The sequence below is a fragment of the Macrobrachium nipponense genome, chromosome 11 (genome assembly GCF_015104395.2).
Source record: "Macrobrachium nipponense isolate FS-2020 chromosome 11, ASM1510439v2, whole genome shotgun sequence".
Taxonomy (NCBI): Eukaryota; Metazoa; Arthropoda; class Malacostraca; order Decapoda; family Palaemonidae; genus Macrobrachium; species Macrobrachium nipponense.
Window position 1 is genome coordinate 84,626,610 of NC_061087.1, and position 20,851 is coordinate 84,647,460.

The 20,851-nt window shown below is 36.2% G+C and overlaps 1 protein-coding gene and 1 long non-coding RNA gene across 3 annotated transcripts in view; one reads left to right on the forward strand and one right to left on the reverse strand.

Moving 5' to 3' along the window:
• Window positions 1–1,570: 1,570 nt before the first annotated feature.
• On the forward strand, window positions 1,571–20,410 carry LOC135206764 (uncharacterized). Its single transcript, XR_010312833.1, has 4 exons — window positions 1,571–1,676; window positions 9,642–9,711; window positions 13,114–13,203; window positions 16,389–20,410. It is a non-coding gene; the product is annotated as an uncharacterized LOC135206764 (long non-coding RNA).
• Window positions 10,036–20,851, reverse strand: part of LOC135206747 (A disintegrin and metalloproteinase with thrombospondin motifs adt-2-like) — a 315,467-nt gene continuing 304,651 nt past the window's right edge. For both annotated transcript variants that reach the window (XM_064238233.1, XM_064238243.1), the window contains exons 13-14: window positions 15,972–16,123; window positions 10,036–13,411 (exon numbers count right to left, since the gene is read on the reverse strand). In XM_064238233.1, coding sequence (XP_064094303.1) covers window positions 13,135–13,411; window positions 15,972–16,123 — 429 coding nt within the window. In that variant the 3' untranslated portion in view covers window positions 10,036–13,134. The remainder of the gene's footprint in view (window positions 13,412–15,971; window positions 16,124–20,851) is intronic.

Below are 20,851 nucleotides of genomic sequence, written 5' to 3' on the forward strand. Positions count from 1 at the left end.
TCTCTCTCTCTCTCTCTCACACACACACACACACTTAAGGATACTCAAAGCAGTTGCACTATGAAATTATCGTTAGGAAAGGGTGGATCGTTGAAGATGGAACACAGAAAATATGAACGTTGATTGCTGGTATGGAGAACATTCTCTCTCTCTCTCTCTCTCTTAATTTATGACGGTCTTAAAAAATCATCTGCCCTCAAGCTCACAATGATTTCATTGCTAGTTATCTTCCTGTTCATAGTTTTCTCTACAAAATCTATAGAGTTAACAATGAGTGATTTGGATATGTTTCCAACTAAAGGGTGCGTCATTTGTCGCTGAATATTTTGAAAGTTTACATGAACAACTCGCTGTACCTACTTATAATAACAAGTCTCACAGAGGAGCCAGGTTAGTGTGTTTTTTAAAATCCCCGAGTCGAGCGGGAATCCTGTCATCAGATATCTTTTTTTATCTTTATTTTCAAATTTTTCGGCAATAGTTTTGCACATTTTTCAGCTTTCCTTTGTATTTGCATCGTATTTATCATTATCATTATATATTATTGACTCTTAAATGACTGTTAAATTACTTTTCAAGCAATCTCCCCGAAAATAGTTATCGATTGAACTGTCTTTTGTTGTTCGTTTTTTTTAATACTCACTGAAATTATAGGTCTAAAATTGGACTGATCTGTGCACACGTATTATGCTCCCGTGGCATTATCTCTCTCTCTCTCTCTCTCTCTCTCTCTCTCTCTCTCTCTCTCTTTTCAAGAAAAATTCAACTCCTGTTAAGTGGTAGTGAAAAGACAACTGACTCAGTTTTAACACATTTTACCACAAAATATTCGCCACATTTGTTCATTTATTGCAGAGTATGACGATGTGTTCTATATTTTATATTTGCCAAGTATTTATTCAAACTTCTTTTTTTTGCGTTTATATAACTTATTGCAATGTATTAGTGGGTGTTGCAATACCTCTCATTCCATTGAAAGTGAATGTACTGTGATGGGATGTCTAGTTATGTAGGTAGGTAGTAGATCTTTGGTAGCACTAGTGTATACTATGCTGTCATGTGATGTCACGTATGTAGGTACCAACCCACATACAAGACAATGATGTCTCGTAGCCAGCCAGGTCTGTTGGATAGAGGTGGGGTAGGATGGCGGGGTGGGTGTAGTCATGCTCCAAATTTGGACCATTGCCAACGAAGTTAATCACAATTGCATAATAATTTTTTCTTTTTTTTGCTTTCTATATTCGTATAATAAAACCAGAAAAAAGGCCTGCAAAGTAGTGTAAATCGATTCATAAATTATTCTGGCAAATCCTGACATTATAAATTAAGTTATAAAACTTCAAATAACTTATTTAAAAAAGAAAAAAAAGAAGAATTTTCTTTTAGTTTTTACTCGCTATTCCTTCACCTACTCTCCGTCCTGTCTTGAGGTGGGCGTGGCGACGAGCATCACCAGGAATCAGCCAATCAGAATCGAGCATTTGGCCAAACTCCGTTCTGATTGGCTGATTCATCAGCGTCTCAGGGACTTATCGGATGTAAACAATATCTTCACGTTCTTTGACAGTTCACGTTCAGCGCCTTCAGTCCGGCGGCCGGCCGTGCCGTCAGCTGACCTGTTGTCTAAACCTCCTGCCCGTTGTTCGACTTTGCTCGACGATATGACCAGTATCGTAAGCATTATATTTCATTTTTGACGTTACATTTGCGTTGTTTAACATAAGTAATAGAAATTGCAGTTTCCTTCAGTATTTTTGGTTGTTTATTCACAATTTAACGTTAGTTTTTGTGGGAACAGGCTTATTCTGACCTTGGCTCATTCGGACCTTCACATGATTGGCCGATTCGGACCTAATATGCAGTGGGGGCTCCTGGCTATTATTCATAGGGGTGCTGTTACATATATTTTTATTATTCCTTGATTTTAGCTGCCGAAAGCTATTTCGAATTTTAGTATCATTGACATTATTGTGGTTATCATTTTTTCCCATTTATTGCAACTCACCACTGAGTTGATTATTCTGCATTACATTACATATCATTAGTATCGTCACTAATTTGATCACTATCACTAATGCTACATATTGATTAGGCTATTGACGAATTCCAAATCACACCCTCACCCTCCAACAGCTAGGCTAACACTGCTCGAGAGACAGTGTTCCCATCACCCTTACATGCGAGCTGGCTACATTATCACCCTACTAGCAAGATAAGAACTGCTGAGCAACCAGCAGTTCCTCATATTGTTTCATTTAATTTTTTTTTTACAAAAGCAAGAGAATGGTAATCATTTTTAAAGGATTATTGATAATCCTTTAAAAATGATTTTTCAAATTCATGTATATATTCATAATTTTGTGCATATATATTATGAAATCTAGGGGGTGCTGCAGTTCCCCACAGTGCCTGCTGACGAGCCGCCACTGCTCATATGTACTATTTACATATGGTTACATATGTGACATTGTTTTATAATGTTGTTTGAGTGTTTGTAATCTATAATCAATCCAAAGTCTATTAAAGAACAGCTGGATACCAAAAACATCCTTAACGAAAAAATCTGGCCAGTTAAGTATCCAGACCACCCACCATGGCTTGTACCTACTATAGAACGATGCTCTACAGACATATGTAAAAGGAACTCACCCCCACAGGAAGTAAAATCCAAATTTTTAGAGCATGATCGGCAGCATGCGAAAAAATTATAAGATATTTACTGGTGGATCAAAATCCAGAGATGGGGTTGGCAAATTCTAAACTATTTCAAGTACGCCTGAAAGAACAGCTGGATACCAGTAACATCCTTAGCGAAAAAATCTGGCCAATTAAGTATCTAGAACATGCAGACACAGAAGTTAAGTTTGCCAGCACTAATGTTTCTGATGATTTACCCAGTGTCCCCAACACAAATTTACATAAAAGGATTAAATCTTATATCTGACAGAAGTAGTAGCAGGCCCGATGGTCATCTCTTGCAAATAATACAAAGCATAAACTATCTGACCCAGCGTATCCTTCTGGTCATCAGCATTCCATAAAAACAGAAGTGATATAGTTTTATGCAGGTTGAGAATTGGACACTTACCTGACTCATAAATTTTTGTTAGAAGGCTCTGAGGCTCAAGATTGTGCTCACTGTAACAGCCTGTTGTCAATTGAGCATATTTTTGTGCAGTGTCAACCGTATGCTGCTGTGCAGCAGTAAGCATGGGCTTGCAGGCAAGCCCTTAGCAAAGATATTGGATAATGATGCAGATGGAGAAGCTGTATTAAAGTTTTTAAAAGAAATTGATTTATTTAATAAGATATAATAGATTTTTAGCATTTTAATATAAATTTAATATTTTAAGAACTTGTATCATCCATATTTTTACTAATATATATAATATATATACCCTTTTTTATCTTCAGTTTTCATTAACTCTTAAACACCGAGCCGCTATTTACCAGTGTCTCTCGTATGCTGGCGGCGTTCGGGAATTAGAGCTAAAGAGGAAAAACAGTTTTTTCAGAAAATCACACCACGCTTAGTTTTTAAGATTAAGAGTTCATTTGTGGCTCCTTTTTTTGTCATTGCCTGAAGTTTAGTATGCAACCATCAGATATAAAAAAAAATATCATTATCATATATATATATATTGGAATATTTGAGTGAAAAAAAATTTCATATATAATTGTATACAAATCGCGCTGTGATCAAAATGGTTAAAGATAATGAATTAATTCTTTTTTATTTGTATTGTACACTAAATGGCAATGATTTTGGTATATAACAAATTGTAAAACGATCAAAGCAACACAGAGAAAATATTATAACAAAATGATGCCTGAATTCGTAACACGCGGACGTGAAAAGTTTTTTTTTTTTCAAAAATTCACCATAAATCAAAATATTGTGCTAGAGACTTCCCGTTTATTGCAAAATTAAGGTAATTCATTGCATATTACTAGAATGTAAGTGTTTTAGCTTACAATTGCAGTTTTTCGACCATTTCGATCGAGTTAAAGTTGACCGAAGGTTGAATTTTTTCTATTTATCGTGATTTATATGAAAATATTTCAAAACTGATAAAAGTTACAACCATGAGTTATTTTTTATTGTATTCTACATGAAATTGCGCACATTTTCATATTAACTTTATGTAACGGCTAATATAAAACGGTGCAAACATTACGACAAACTGACGAAAGAATTTCTGATTTTTTCGGCAGAGTTACAGCGCGGAACTAAGGAAAAAGTGTTTTTCAAAAATTCACCATAAATCGAAATATTGTGCTAGAGACTTCCAATTTGTTGCAAAATGAAGGTAAATGATTGAATATTACTAGAATGTAAGAGTTGTAGCTTACAACTGCGTTTTTCGACCATTTCGGTAGAGTCAAAGTTAACCAAAGGTTGAAATTTTAGCACTTATTGTGATTTATATAAAAATATTTCAAAACTGATAAAAGCTACAACCATGGATGGTTTTTTGTTGTATTCTACATGAAATTGTGCAAATTTTCATATATAAAACTTTATGTAACGGTTAATATAAAACGGTGCAAACATTACAAGAAACTGACGAAAGAATTTCTGAGATTTTCGGCAGTTATCGCGCGCGGACGTAAGGAAAAAGTTTTATTTTTTTAAATTCACCGTAAATCTAAATATTGTGCTAGAGTTTTCCAATTTGTTGCAAAATGAAGGTAAATTATTGAATATTACTAGAATGTAAGACTTTTGGCTTACAATTGCGTTTTTCGACCATTTCGGTCGAGTCAAAGTTGACCGAAGGTTGAAATTTTGGCACTTATCGTGATTTATATGAAAATATTTCAAAACTGATAAAAGCAACAACCATGGGTTGTTTTTGTTGTATTCTAAATGAAATTGCGCACATTTTCATATATAAAACTTTATGTAACGGCTAATATAAAATGGTGCAAACATTACGACAAACTGATGAAAGAATTTCTGATTTTTTTGGCAGTTACCGCACGGACGTAAGGAAAAAGTTATTTTCAAAAATTCACCATAAATCGAAATATTATGCTAGAGATTTCTAATTTGTTGCAAAGTGAAGTTAAATGATTGAATATTACTAGAATGGAAGAGTTTTAGCTTACAATTGCGTTTTTCGACCATTTTGGTCAAGTCAAAGTTGACCGAAGGTTGAAATTTTGGCACTTACCGTGATTTATATGAAAATATTTCAAAACTGATAAAAGCTACAGCCATGGGTTGTTTATTGTTGTATTCTACATGAAATTGCGCACATTTTCAGATATAAAACTTTATGTAACGGCTAATATAAAACGATGCAAACATTACGACATAGTGACAAAATAATTTCTGAGATGTGTCGCTGATGCTTTTCAGTGTGAGAAGAAAGAAATTCGCGCATGCGCGCCTGGTTAACACTTGTAAACAATACAACAGCTTGATCCGTGAACTCCCAGCATCCCTCAAGACACGTGATTTAAGATTTTTTGCAAATTAGACCTATAACTATTTTTCCGCAAATATTTAAAAAAAAAACTTTTTGTAGTTGATGTATCGTATGTCAATTAAGCACCCAACAGACAATTTTAGTCGACGTATAATATGTCCAGTTGGTGTTTAAGGGTTAATTTTTTACTCCCATAAAGAGTACACACTTAACCATTGCTCTTAATCATACCTCATGATGGGGCTGAATAACCCTTTGGGTCCTATTCCTGGGTCTTAGACCTAAATCTCAAATTCCTTGTGAGGAGATCCACCCAGAACCTGGCGCTTCTCCTTCACCTACTTCGACCATTCTTAATAAGGACCCAGCTGGATGACAGGACATGCTTCCTCATCCTTTCATCCTCCTCTAATTAGTCTTTTAAGGAATAGAAGACTGGTTGTCCACCAAAAGAAAGCGAAGTAAAGTGTCTCGCTTTTTCTCTTTCTTGTCTTGTATGCAGGGGGTCCTTGTCCTACGTAACTGGGTAGGCTCCCTTTTTGGGAGTTGCTGTCTCCTCCCAACGGGATTTCTCCAGTCTTATTGGCTTGTCTTGTCGATCTGTTTTCAGCCAAAATCATGTTTACGTTCACAGGATTGAATCTTCTGGTTAAGGACATATTCAAAGTATTTGACATCTTCAACTTCCTTGATTGGGCTGTGGGTGCATTGGTCAAGAAAACTGAGGATCATCAAGATCTTGCTTCAAGAAAGAGATAGCATCCAACTTAATAAAGAATACTCTTGACTTGCTGACACAATCATCTAGGCATCCCACGGACTCTTCGCCTTTTCAAGCTAGGACCACGTCTTCCATCGGACGCCATTCAGGTCCTGCCCAAGTGTCTGCTTTTCATTCGGAGCCATCAAGAAGAGCTCTTCCAAACCACATCGGAAGTGAGATTGAAGTCTGTCATGTGCATATAGGAACCAGGCTACTAGAGTTTTGGGAGAGCTGGCTGATAAGAAGAGCAGAGCTTTGTATTATCAGTGTTTTATAGGATAGCTATGTCATTCCATTCTTAAAGAGGCCCCACCCCCCCTCTTAGTCACTTCTCCCATCACATTCACAGCTTGGTCAGTAGGCTCTGAGAGACTTTAAGCCCTTTGGGAGGAAGTCTCCTCCCTCATACACAAAAGGGCCACAAGAGCTTCAGGACACCAGCTCGGAGGAGGTTGGAGACCACTCCTTGATGTAAACGCCCTCAATCACTTTATCTTGAAGACAAAATTCAACATGAGACAAACCACTTGGTCCTTGCATCCATTCACCAAGACTATGTTTACCAGTTTCAGACTGCTTTGGTCTTTCAACAGCTCCTCAAGTGTTCATATGAGTCCTGGCTCTGCCATTGAAATAGCATTAATTAGTGGGAATCAACGTTCGTCTTTAATTAGATGAAAGAAATAGAAACACGACTGGCTTAGCCAATCCCCATCAAAGGACAAGTGCATGGAGAACACACACAAGATTATTCTTCTGACCCAAGAGCTGAGCCTTCTTATAAATCTCCAGAAGTCCCGGTTGAGCCCTTCTCAAGAAATCCTCTCTCTGAGGAGGACAGTGAACTCTTGGGTATTTTTTGGTTTTTCTGTCTCACAAAAGTATAGCTGCTAGCTGCTTTCAAACAGTCTGGGAGTTTTATAACCCTATTGTCTTGTTTGACCCAACAATGGATGAGTCTCTTGGGGACTGTGGCCTCCATGGAAATGTTTGTCAGACTGGGCTGATTCTATATGAGTACTCCAGTTTAATCTGAAGGCCAGCTGGAACAAGAAGACAGCCTGACAGTCATGTTTTTCAAATCACCCCAGAGATAAAACCTGACCCGCAGTAGTGGCTATCAGAAGAAAGGCTGTCAAAAGGGAAGTCCCTTCATCCTCTGAACCTTGACCCAAACTTCTTTTTTGACGCCTTGCACATAGGTTTAAGAGCCCTGCTAAACGATCAAGAGGTCTCAGGGACATGGACTCCAGAACAACACAATTTATATATTAATATAAGAGAGCTGAAGGCAATTCAGCTTGGCCTTCAGAAAATTACACACCTATACGCAACAAGACAGTTGTGGTGCAAGTGTACAATACCATGTCCTTAGCTTGCATCTGCAAGGTGTTACCCCATTCCTTCGCTCTCTGTCAAGCTGCATGAGAATTACTACTGTGAGCAGACCAAATGAGTTACATGTATCACTCGCTTCATCCAATAAAAGTTGAATGTGGTGGTGGACGAGCCGAGCCATCAAAGCAGGTCCTTCCCACCAAGTGGACCCTGGGTCCCCTGGTATGTCTAGACCTTTGGAAGTTGCAGAGCAAGCCAATGGTAGACCTGTTTTCCATTCCAGAAACCATCGTCTTCCTCTGTTTTGCTTGCCCATTGGCGCACCCTGATCCTCTTACATGTGCCATGGACACTATGTTACAGGATTTGTCAAATCTGGACCATTACACCTTCCCACTCTTCAAGCATGATCAGGGAAGTATTGAGCAAGTTTGAGATGCACCACAATGCGACCTTGACCCTCCTGAGGGAGTGATTCTCGGACCTCCCAAGTCAGTTGGTGGATGACCCAAGACTACTTCCCCAAAATATAAGTATTGCTACTCAGACAACCCTACTTGACAAGACACCTCTAGGAGTTACCCACTCTCACACTCTGACAAGCTCCATTCTGTCTGTAAGCTTGTCAGAGTGAAGGGGGGTCATTAAGAAATATGAGGCGCCTCGTGGACAAGGGGCGAATGCGCCAACCCCATTGAAAATGAGTTATGAGCAAAACACCTCCCCAGACTCTCCAGAGGAGAGAGAGAGAGAGAGAGAGAGAGAGAGAGATCAAAACCCCTCAACCCTCAGAACATGAGAGAGAGGAGAGAGAGAGAGAGAGAGAGAGAGGGGGAGAGAGGAAGAGAGAGAGAGAGATGAGACAAAAACCCCCCAAACCCACAGGAACAGGGGGAGAGAGGGAGAGAGAGGATTCAAAAACCCCCCAAAACCTTCAGAACAGGAACGAGGGACGAGAGAGAGAGAGAGAGATCAAAAACACAAAACCCTTCATTCAAAGGGGAGAGGAGAGGAGAGAGATCAAAAAACCCCCCCCAAACTCAGAAACAGAGAGGGAGAGAGAGAGAGAGAGCAAAAAATTTAAGAAAAAGAGAGCAAAAGATAAAAAACATCCCCCAAATCCTTCAGAAGAACAGTGGGAGAGAAAGAGAGAGAGAGAGTTAAAAAAAATAGAAGAAAGAGATAGCAAATTAGAGAGAAGAGATAAAAAACAGCTCCCAAAACCCTTCAGAAGAACAGGAGAGAGAGAGAGAGAGGGAAGAGAAAATAGAGGATTCTAATGATGTATAGTAACATACTATTCTGTAATAATCAAGTCTGCCACCTATACCTGACTTTAAACGCTTGTAACTCAAAAGTAACATTTTGCATATTTGCCCCTTGTCCACGAGATGCCTCATATGACAGAACATAAACATTCTATCACCATCTGGTGGGAAAGGTGAATATGACGACAGTCCTAGCAAGTTATCCATGCATATTTTGATTTTTTTTAAATTCCAATTGCACCAAATGGCACAAACATAAAGCTAACTTTAACAGTAGGTAAGTATCCATGTAATTAATTTTATCATGAAAATTAGCATTGTGTTTACGATGAACCACACTCATTTCATGTTTTCGTTGGTTCTAACACTGTATTGCCTTTTTTTCAAATACGTATTCCCAATATGTAATATTTTAATTTCATCAGAGAAACTGTCTGTGCTCCTTATATGTACATAATTATTTTTATCATAGATCAGTTTATTAAGACCACTAAGCCACATTTATAGATTTTTACTGGGCTTGCACTAAGGCTTTGGTCATAAATAAGTGAAGATTAGGGCAAGATAAAATTAAAGAAATTGGATAATTAAGTAGCTAAAGGGAATTGTTGAAAAGTGAAAGGAAACAATTTAGCTGGGCTGAAAGAAAGCCAAAGAAAACTTTTAGCCCTCTTATGTAGTGTCCCATGCCTTCGAGATGGGGCATGTACTAGCAGGGTTACATAAATAATTCATTGCAGTGAGTTTCAGTAAATCATTTGGTAGTGTTTGTTAGAATTTTTAATTAATAATGGAAGATGTACAAGCTATGATTATCTATTTGATATGTTCCAGACATTGCTTTGTCCATCTCAAATTTCCTGGATGATATGTACTGATAAGGAGAGACAACCCTCAATGAGTGGTAAGATTTGACAATTTCATTTTTTTAGGTATAAAAAATTGCTCCATGAACAGCTCTATTAGCTTTTGCAAAATGCTGGATGCATTCTTTAAATCTTTAAAAAACAGATATTCAATTTTTTGTGATTTGATTCTGTCAAAAAGTTTGCAAATGAAGAATGTTTCAATATCCCTTGACTTACCTTTTTAAAAACAACATATACAGTTTAAGAATAACTTAGAATACAATGTGTAAAGAAGATGGAGAGGTACTAATTAGCATAGAGGGTAGGAGCAACAGAATTTCCTCATGGGAAGTTTTCATTATTCAGGAAAATCATTACAAAGGTAAAAATATACATCTTTATTTTTCTCTCAAAAAGTTTTTGAAAAGTTTCATCATTAGAGCAAAAACAATGTAATTCAGTCCTTTTGGTTATAAGTTATTCATGGGAACTAACTTCTACATTGTATTTTATTTACGGGCATTTGGCTTAACAGATAGTGATACGTATAATAAAATACAAAATTACTGCTCAACTAATTTTAGAACCAAGTGCTCGGGTAATCTATTTGAATGTAGTACATTTATTCTCCAGGACTGATGTTCTGAAAGTAATTCCAAATAGTTTTGAAGTCTAGCTTCTCATAGTGTATACATATAAGGTCAGTCAAATTTTATCATTTACATCCTTTGTGTTGGAAAAATACAATAAATCTCCAATCTTAAACTTTAGTTATAAGATATTGGACCTTTTCAAATACTAAGCTACATTCATCTGTTGAGGCCATATTTAGATATATACATTACATGGAAAAAGTAATTGATCTGTTATCACAAAGCATCACAAAAGAATAGCTTGGAGGGAATAATTGTGGAGATATTTTTTGTATGTTCATACAAGTCACAGTCATACTAAAGACTTCTGCTAAGCTGGGCAGAAAATCAGTGCCAAAATCTGGTAAAAGTGAGCAAAACAGTTGTAAAAAGATAGGTAAGGTCTTCATTTTTTATGGGGATCTCCTTGTCTTCTGCCAAAACCTCTTGCTTCTGTACTGAGATTTATCAATGCTGATGAATGTTACATTAGATTTATTGTAGTCAATGATGGGTTCATAATATGTTTACTAATTGATAATTACTTTAGAGTAGGTAGTAGTAGTAGTAGTGTTCTTTAACAAAAACTGAGTTGTAAACATTATCATAGTACGTAGTTTGTGCTGTGCTCTCCCTTGTATGTGGTTTGGAGTTTCATTGACGTATATATTTTTTTATTATAACTAAAATTAGTTTGATATTTATGTTGCGAATCAATAAAATTTAATGTTTTGATTTCTGTTTGTCTTGAATTTTCATTACTGTGTAGTAATTTTGCTTGCCTGGAATACAGACCGTATTTCTTTTGTGATGTGCATCCTTCACCTTTCATGAGATAATTTTACAGGAATTTGCCTTAATCATGCCGCAGTATATCTGTGTCGGCAAGAGTGATAAGTCATGCTGTTCCTTCAGATTTATCTGGTGTATTTGTGGGCTGGTGGTTAATTACTTATTCCTTTATGATCAAAAGCAAGTGTATAAACTGCACATTCGGTGCTGCAGTTGGCGACTCCTCCAGCTTTTTCTGTACCTTGCTGCAGTACTGCAGCTGGTGCCTCCTTCAGCTTTTCCTTTTATCTTATTGTTCTGCAGCAGTGACTGTCGAGACTTGGTCTCATCTGATGCAGCTTTCTTTTCTGCAATACAGCCTTCACTTGTCGAGTATTCAGTGTAAGAATGTCAGCCATCATCAGCCGTCGAGTATTGAGTGTAAGAGATGTCAAGCCATCATCAGCCTTTTCCACCCTTGTCTTCTTTTCTTACAAAGCTTTCCCTCTCCAGATGATCTCCCCATTGCTCTTGAAAAGATATCCCAATCTCTTTGTTGCCGCTCCTTTCATCTACTGCTACGTGCGCACTGCATGTGATTCCAGCTATTTCTTTACCTTCATTTGGAGATTCTTTTATTGGACCCCTCTTTCCTTGCTGAAAGATGGTTCCCTTTGTTCCTGGACGTGACTTTGGGCCATGGTTAAGTTAAGGATTTGCTAACCTGTTCTTCATGGAATGCTGCCTACTGTCTCAGTGCTTGTCTGTGACTCCTGCTGTGCTTTTGTGGCTTCTGCATAGTGTCCATATCTCTGACTTCAGAGGTCTCATTGCTCCTGTACAATTGTATGTGCCATCTACTGTAGTCTGTGGTCTTTTGGACTAACCCTGATAGAATTAAGAATTTGAATTCAGTGATCTTAAACTATTCTTTTTTATCTGAAGCACCCACTTGCTCAGAAAGCATTAGGCTATGTTGTCAGCCATGACAGAACTTGTCTGCCAGGAGATAATTATTTATCTGGGATGAATCTTAACTTATTATTAAAGATAACTTATCTTTAACACTAGTTAAGTAATCTAAATAATTATTTTATGAAAATTTATATATTACTGTATTTTATTAAGTAGTATAGCAAGACTACTAAGTCATATTGATTCTTCTGTAACAGTTTGTGCATTAGAGGAAGTGCTATCAGCTTTCCCTCTTTGTCTTAGGATATCACTTATAGGTAAATACTACAGGTACAGGAATCAAAACAAGACTAGTGGTAACAGATAGACGAGTGGCTCACTATCTCCTGTCATTATCACCTTGTTTCATATTGCCCTTGAGTACACTGATGCCGGCATGTAACCACTGTGAACTTTCTTGATTTCACACTTGTAAGTAATATTGGTGTGTGATACAGTGCAGTAGCAGGGGCAGAGTTGAAAAATTTGAAATACATGATTTATATTGAATGGTCAAGGATTGAATACAAGTTAAAATTAAATTACTGTAATGGAGCAAAATGTCATTTGTTCTCTAATTGGATTGATACTGTAGCCAAAGAGCTCAAGAATCTTGCCTTCCACAAGTAGCTGGATGTTTCAGTAAAAGTTGAGAGAGAATTTATTTTAATTTTTTCAGAAATTTTAACAGATTATTTCATGCATATAAACCCTTATTTTCAGTAGGAGTGCTTATTTAATGAAATTGGTCTGTATTGAATCAGGAAGTTGTGCTTTAGAAGACCCTAGAAAACTACTGTTTTGCTTGTTTTAACCAGTGATGGCATTCAGTTTGTTGATCACTTACAATTTGTCTAAGAACCAAATTCCTTACAAATTTCAGAATATTTTTCAATTAAAGAAAATTATAAACCTGTGTAATTGATTCCTACTGTTTCATGCAAGATAACAAAAGTGCAGTACAAACCTTTGGAAATTCATATATTTTTCATATATTTTTCATGACATTTAGATAATGGGTAATGTAGATTATTAAAACAAAGATTTATTTAAATATTTGTAACATTTAGTACAAACTGCTTTAATTTTAACTTAATGTAGATTGCAGACTTCCAGTTTTTGTCATCCACTTGGAAAGGGTAATGACCTGTCAGATGGGGGTGAGGGCAGTGGATCTCCAATTTTACAGGGGTTAGTATTACATGCTGATTTGTTTGGAGGCTTATCCTTTGGGTCACACATGTCATCCTCGACAATTATTTTACCCTCATATGTGGCACAGCTGACATTGCTCATAAGCCATCCTCCACCGCAAGCTACAGAGCACATTGTTTGGTTGGTCAAAGTCCATTTTGATGTAAATACATAAGTTGGTAGATCTTTCCTTAAGTACAGATACCTGGAAATTAAGTAATTAATATAAAACTAAACTTGGACTCTGCCCTGTTTCTTTAGCTTCTTAAATACTAAAACATCAAAAGTTATGTTTCTGAGTTGACCACACAAAAATCTAGAGTGAAGACATTAACCCACAACAGAATTCAAGCTAAGTGTTGGTGTCCTTCAAGGGTCAACACAGAGTTCTTTACTATGTCATAGAAGAAGCTGCAAAGGCGTTCAGGGAGGCTATAGAATGGTAATTGCTGGTGTTAATATCATGCAAAGGATGAGATCTTACAACTGCTTAAAAGTGGAATGCAGAAGATATAAATTGAAAGTGGAATGCAGAAGATATAAATTGAAAACCTGTGTAAACAAAGTCAAACTCAGTAATGAAGGAAGGGAGAAAATTAATTGGTGGTCATTTGGACACTGCATGAGGTGTAGCTGGGAGTACAGTAAAGCACTATACAGTGTATATATTGTATGTAACAGATGTCATAGGAGATACTTAGAATTCTAAAATGAAAATAACAAACATCATAAAACACAATGTGTCGCATCCGTTATTTTAAGGGGGTAGTATTTAAAAAAAAAAACCCTACATGAAGAGAAAAGAGATACTATACATATAGTGAGGGGCAAAGTTGTATTTTTAAACAAGTAACTTACCAAGTAATTACTTTCCTAACAATTATGCTCGCATGTCATCCTAAATTCAAAATTCATGGAAATGTGGCTGTTGCCAAGAGGGGGAAGGGGGGACAGGCTCCGGCACTGCAATGGGAGCATGGAAGCGACGGTAGCTGTACAGCGTCATTTATTTTTGCCATGCAACTGAAAACAAGTCATTCTCTGCACTGCTGATTTGTGGTTTGCGAGTTCTGGCTGAAGTTGGAGTACTAACTTTAGTCTTCTCGACCTGTTCTCAATTTTGATTTGCTTTTTACAATTGGCTTATTTTCTTCTAGTTAGCTATGTCAGATTCTAGCTCCCAAGCTTCCAACCCTGATACCATTGCCAATCTCATGTCAAGATGCCAGTCTCATGTCAAGATTAGTGCTAAGTTGGATGAGAAGATTAATTTAGTTGTAAGTTCAGTGTCAGAGATAGGAGCATCACTACATGTTCTCATGGATAAGTGTGAGGTTTCCAGTGATCGTGTCAAGTGGTGTGTTAGTGGAGGGGGTGGCTTCCTGTCCTGTCAGCACTCCTAGACGAAGGTCAGTCCCGCTCTCCTGCACCAGGGAGAAGACATGTTGGAGGTACAAGGGAAGCTGATGGGGTTTCCCCATGGGGTGCTGCCCCCTCTGTCAGTGCTGTTGCTAGATCCCAGGCTTCGATCAACTGCCGTTGGAAAGGCTGTCATTAGATGTACACTGCTTAAGTGATGCATTAATTGAATAGGTAGTGTTTTTATTTGTGTCAGAATTGGTGACAGGTGTTGTCTGGTTTGTCGCTATGGTACTGCACCCACGGCAAGGGGAAATTTTTTCCAGTATTATGTCCTGTCAGTGATCAAGCATATCCTCCATTGCAAGACTCCCACCAATGTAGAGGCAACTCCCAGCACACCGCTGCACCACTACAAGGTTGACCACCAACCAGAAGCAGTAATCACCTTCTGTAGCTCTCTTACCAGGTGAGGAAGCGACATGCACTGTTACAGTGTTAGCCATCTTTTTCTAGTAAAGGTTATTAACATACTTGTGTTGAATCACAATAGTCCATTCGTCCCTCCCCCCCTTGCAATGTGGGATTCAGCTAAATAATTACGTGTACTAGGTAAATTACTTATATAAAAATTACATTTTTTTAATAAAATTAGATTTATATGGTACTTACCAAGTAATTACTGAACCAGAGCCCTCCCTCCTCCCCTCTGATTTTTCATGGACTTACGACAATAGATAGAATGACACCATATAGCTACCGTTGCTTTCACCCTCCCATTGCAATGGATGGGGGCCTGTTCCAACCATCTTGGCAACAACCGTTACCAAAAATTTTGAATTTAGGATGCTGTGTGAACATAATTGTTAACAAAGTAATTACTTGGTAAGTATTATATAAAATCTACTTTTATTATAAAAATGCCATATTACTAATTATCTATACAGCAGACTTCAGCACTTACAACGAAAATAGAAGAGATTCTGAAGTAGTGTGACTAGGAAATGAGATTCGTAGCTGAAGCACATGGGGGAAGATCATGCTATAATTAAAGCTGTTAAGAGATGTGGTGTCCCGAGACTGCATAAAACTTGAGTTTTCAAAAGATTAAGATGATTTGGGCAAGTGTTGAGAGGGATAGAGAAGCGCAGTCAGTCAGAACAGTAGTAGGTATGGAAAGTAGCAGAATGATGACCAGTGGGAGGACCAAAATCATGGCGATAGGGACCTATACCAGATGGGAATTAAGGCAGAAAGTGGAAAAGATTAAAAGATTGGAGAAAATTTTATGATAATAACCAAAGCCTGATGTAAAAATGTCAACATGGACTGACATGAAAATTGCAAATAAATCAATTCAAATAATTTTAAATTCCCAATATGTTGATATTTAAAATTTAACTTACCTTTTAAAGAGGTTACGTATTCTCTTGAAGAAATCCCGAAAGCCTTTAGATTTACTAGGAGCCTCTGTGGTAGCAGTTGTTGTTGTTATTGCCGTTGTAGCAGATTCAATTGCATTTGCTGGTTTATTTTCACAATTTCCATTTACACAGAACTAAATAAAATAAAAATGAATTAAGTTAGTATGTCAAGTCTATGTAATTAGTTTTTTATGTAATTAGTTTTTTCCAAGTTTTGAATAAAATGCTCTTCTTTCTAACAAATGAAGTTCAATAAACTGAAATATACTTATCAAGCAAGAATAAACCATAGTCATGCTATTAAAGTTAATGAGCCATCTGCATGCAGTATGATAATACTCCTATCTTGCTTAGAGCCAAATATTAAAGTGAAGCCTTAATATATTTTCTTTTTTGCAGGGGTATCAGTTTTTGGTTGCTCCCAGTTGTTTTCATGGATCTTGGATTACTGCAGCAGAGTATGGATGTAGATGTTAGTCACTGGTATTCTACACTTTATCAAAAAATTACCTAGTATGGTAATTTTATATAATAATATTTACTGTAACATAATGATTTCTCTTGCTGAACTTATAAGGAATAGGACAACATGAAAACTTGACTGTTACCTGATAATGGTGTATTCAAAATCTTGTTTCTGTGTAATTTAATAGCATGTAAAGGTTATATTTTAGCCACTTATCTGAACTGTTTAAATATGATAAAGATTCACTGATAGCGGTGACTACATTTGATATGTATTATATTTGTTAGTAGGACACATCTGCTAGTTTTAGCTAGGAAACCAATTATTCATATCAAGTGAACCATGTAGCCATATCTTGTTACTCCCTGACTTTTGAATTATTTATTGTTCATAATTGAACATACTGTACAGGTAGTGTTCAAGTTAGATCATTCGTCTTACGATAATCCGATTTTACGATGGGTTAGCAATTAATATTCTTATGACAATATTTTGAAAATATTTTTAAATTTTCCTTGTAATGGGTGCAAGGCAGCAGCGTACCTACAATCAGGGCGCGAGAGAGACCAAATTACAATTGCCTAATTTTATCTCATCTTATAGTTAACTTTATCCCATCTTCTAGTTAAGTAAGTTAAAAAAAAAAAAAAAAGAGAATGATGAAATATTGTTTTAATGTTATACTTGTTGCGTAAATGTGTACAGCCATGAACAACGGGAAACGTTTTACTAAGTATAACTGAATTAGATAACTAACCTTAAATATGATGTAAATGACGTTATGTAGAATAGGACTGATATATTTTTATGTAATAAGCTGAGAACACTTCGAGCTGTTAATGACTATAAATGTGCATTGGCAACAAGGATAAAACCGTAAACTTAGGCCATCAAAAACAACTGTAGATACACTTGAAAGAATACATTTTACTGTTCCTTTCGCGCCGACAAAAGGTAAATAACGTAACTGTAAGCTCATATTACGATGAAATGAAGTGAAAATAGTGAACGGAATCACAACATTTTTTTTACACAAACATGCCCACAATGCAATCTGTTAACGAAAAAAAATAATTTGGTTCATAAGACGTATTAAATTCATTTCAACTTGAAAACACGTTGTAAATATAATAAGTAAAGTATCTAGATATTTTATGCTAACTAGAAGCAAGGTAACTTGCTCCGAATTGAGTTAAATACGGCAATACAAAGTCGTATTCGCCATCAGCGGATTTCCAAACCAAAACATTGACTGCTTTGTTAGTATTTTATGATACAATATGAGAATACATACAATATTATTGGGTACAGTAATGTATAACTTTTTAAAAGATTCACGGAAAAGATGCATATTCGTTGTGTTTTTATTTCATGAATATACGTAGCCATCAGAAGCCTGACATTGCTCAATTATGGCGATGTCGGTCAAAATCTGATAACCTTTTCGTGTCCAATTTATTTTTTCTGCTGATATATCATTATGATGTCAGAATGCATTGAACCTCCAGTATTAGCTTATATTAACTCTTAAACACCGATTGGACGCATTATACATCGACATAAATTGTCTGTTGGGTGCCGATTGGACGTATAGTACGTCTATATAAAAAGTTTTTTTAAAAATTCGTGGAAAAATACTTATAGGCCTACCAGGCAAAAACTTTTGAATCACGCGCCTTGGGGGATGCTGGGAGCTCACGGATCAAGCTGTTGTTTTGTTTACAATCGTTACCCAGACGCGCAAGCGCGGATTTCTTTCTTCTCGCACTAAAAAAACATCAGCGACACATCTCAGAAATTATTTTGTCACTCTGACATAATTTTTGTACCCTTTTATATTAGCTGTTACATGGCGTATTATATATGAAAATGTGTGCAATTTTATGTAGAATACAACAAAAAACAATCCATGGTTGTAGCTTTTATCAGTTTTGAAATATTTTCACATAAGTAACGATAAGTGCCAAAATTTCAACCTTCGATCAACTTTGACTCGACCGAAATGGTAGAAAAACGCAATTGTAAGCTAAAACTCTTATATTCTAGTAATATTCAATCATTTACCTTTATTTTGCAACAAATTGGAATTCTCTAGCACAATATTTCAATTTACGGTGAATTTATGAAAAAAAAACTTTTTCCTTACGTCGGCGCAGTAACTCTTCCGAAAAAAAATCATAAATTTTTTAGTCCGATTCTCGTAATGTTTGCACCATTTTAAATTAGCCGTTACATAAAGTTTTATATATGAAAATGTGTGCAATTTTATGTAGAATACAAAAAAAAATAATTGAAGGGTGCAGCTTTTCTCATTTTCGAAATATTTGCATATAAATCACGATAAATAGAAAAAAAACCATGTTCGGTCAACTTTGACTCTACCGAAATGGTCGAAAAACGCAATTGTAAGCTAAAACTCTTACAGTCTAGTAATATTCAGTCATTTATCTTAATTTGAAACAAATTCGAAGTATCTAGCACAATATTTAGATTTATGGTGAATTTAAAAAAAAAAACTTAACTTCCCTCCGCGCACGGATTCTCCGCCGCAAATCTCCGAAATGCGTACGTCGCACTCTCGTAATATTTGCTCCATTTCATATAAGGCGTTTCATAGAGTTTTATACATGAAAATGTGCGCAATTTTATGTAGAATACAACAAAAAATAATTGAAGGTTGTAGCTTTTCTCATTTTTGAAATATTTGCATATAAAAAAAATATAAAAAAATTCAACACATGGTCAAATTTAACTTGTCCGAAATGGTCGAAAACTGCAATTGTAAGCTAAAACTCTTACAGTATAGTAATATTCAATCATTTATCTTAATTTTGAAACAAATTGGAAGTGTCTAGAACAATATTTCTATTTATGGTGAATTTTTGAAAAAAAACTTTTTTTATGTCCGCGTGTTACGAATTCATGCATTATTTTGTGATGATATTTTCTCTGTGTTGCTTTGATCGCTTTACAATGTGTTATATATATACCAAAATGATCGCAATTTAGTGTACAATACAAAAAAAAAAAATTAACTCGTTAGCTTTAACCGTTTTGCTCACAGCGCGATTTAAATACAATCATATAGGAAATTTTGTTTTTGTGCTATCATATATCGCATTATTTATATATGATAATGATATTTTTTTCATTTCTGATGATTGCATACTAAACTTCAGGCAATGACAAAAAAAGGAGCCAAAAATGAACTCTTAATCTTGAAAACTAAGCGCCCTGTGATTTTTTGAAAAAAATATTTTTTCCGCTTCGGCGCTCACTTTGAGACCCCCCCAGCATACGGGAGACAATTTTTATTATACCCCTTCAGCGTTAAAGGGTTAATAAATTACTAAATTGTAAACATAATATACGTACAGTAGGGCTAGACTATTGTATTTGGTTGTATACAATATACCATATCATCATCATAACCCTAGGCTAACTTGTTAATGTTATTCAATTTCTCTCTGTACTGAATTATCATAAGCCAATATGTATTGAACTTAGAGAATTAGCTGAAATTAATAATTACTATGCCATATATGTATAAAATATACTGTGTAATGTAGGCTAGGCTACCCTATATGTAAAGATGGTACTGATTACCCTAGTGTAGGCTAGGCTGTATTCAAGATATGATTTATCCAACAAACAATGGTTTTTTTGGAACCTAACCCCATCTTAAGTAGGAGAATACCTGTATGCAGGCAATTTGTGGCATGATGGCTGTTCATATACGGACATCTCATACCTATGCAAGTTCCAGCTTGCGCTGATATTGTTACTTAAGTAATAGTAACAAATGTGAATACAGGCAATCCCCGTTTATCGGTGGGGGTTCTGTTCTTGATGGCATGACGATAACCAAGACTGCACCGCCAATAACCAGGGATTGGACCCAAAAATTCAGTATTTTCGTCACTACTCAAGCGCCATAAGACCTGGTTGCCGATAACTGGGGACTGCCTGTAGTGATGAGAGCTGAGAATAAGTTTCCACTTCAGCCTTAAAACCTACCACAGGCCTTTCGTTTTAGGCCAGGAAAAAAATTAATAGTATAATAATTATTATTGATTGAAGATCCAGAATAATATTCAGTATAGTAGATTGTGATTATTGACACAAGCATTACAGAAGCTTTCAAACCCTGTGCTGGGTTCATCTTGAGTCTAATTAAAAGCTAATGAACTAAAGTGAATAGGTGAACTCTGTTTTGAGGGCCGGAACAGTGGATGACCACAGCATTGTCATTTTTCCAACAGTCCAAACAGCAGGAAAAATTATCAATTGCCCAACTAGGTGACTGTATATCTTCTTTTTCACCAAGTTCTTTACAATATAAAAATTAACAGTCTGGTCCTCATTAACAAATGGCTTGTTTCCTCTGAAAGAATCC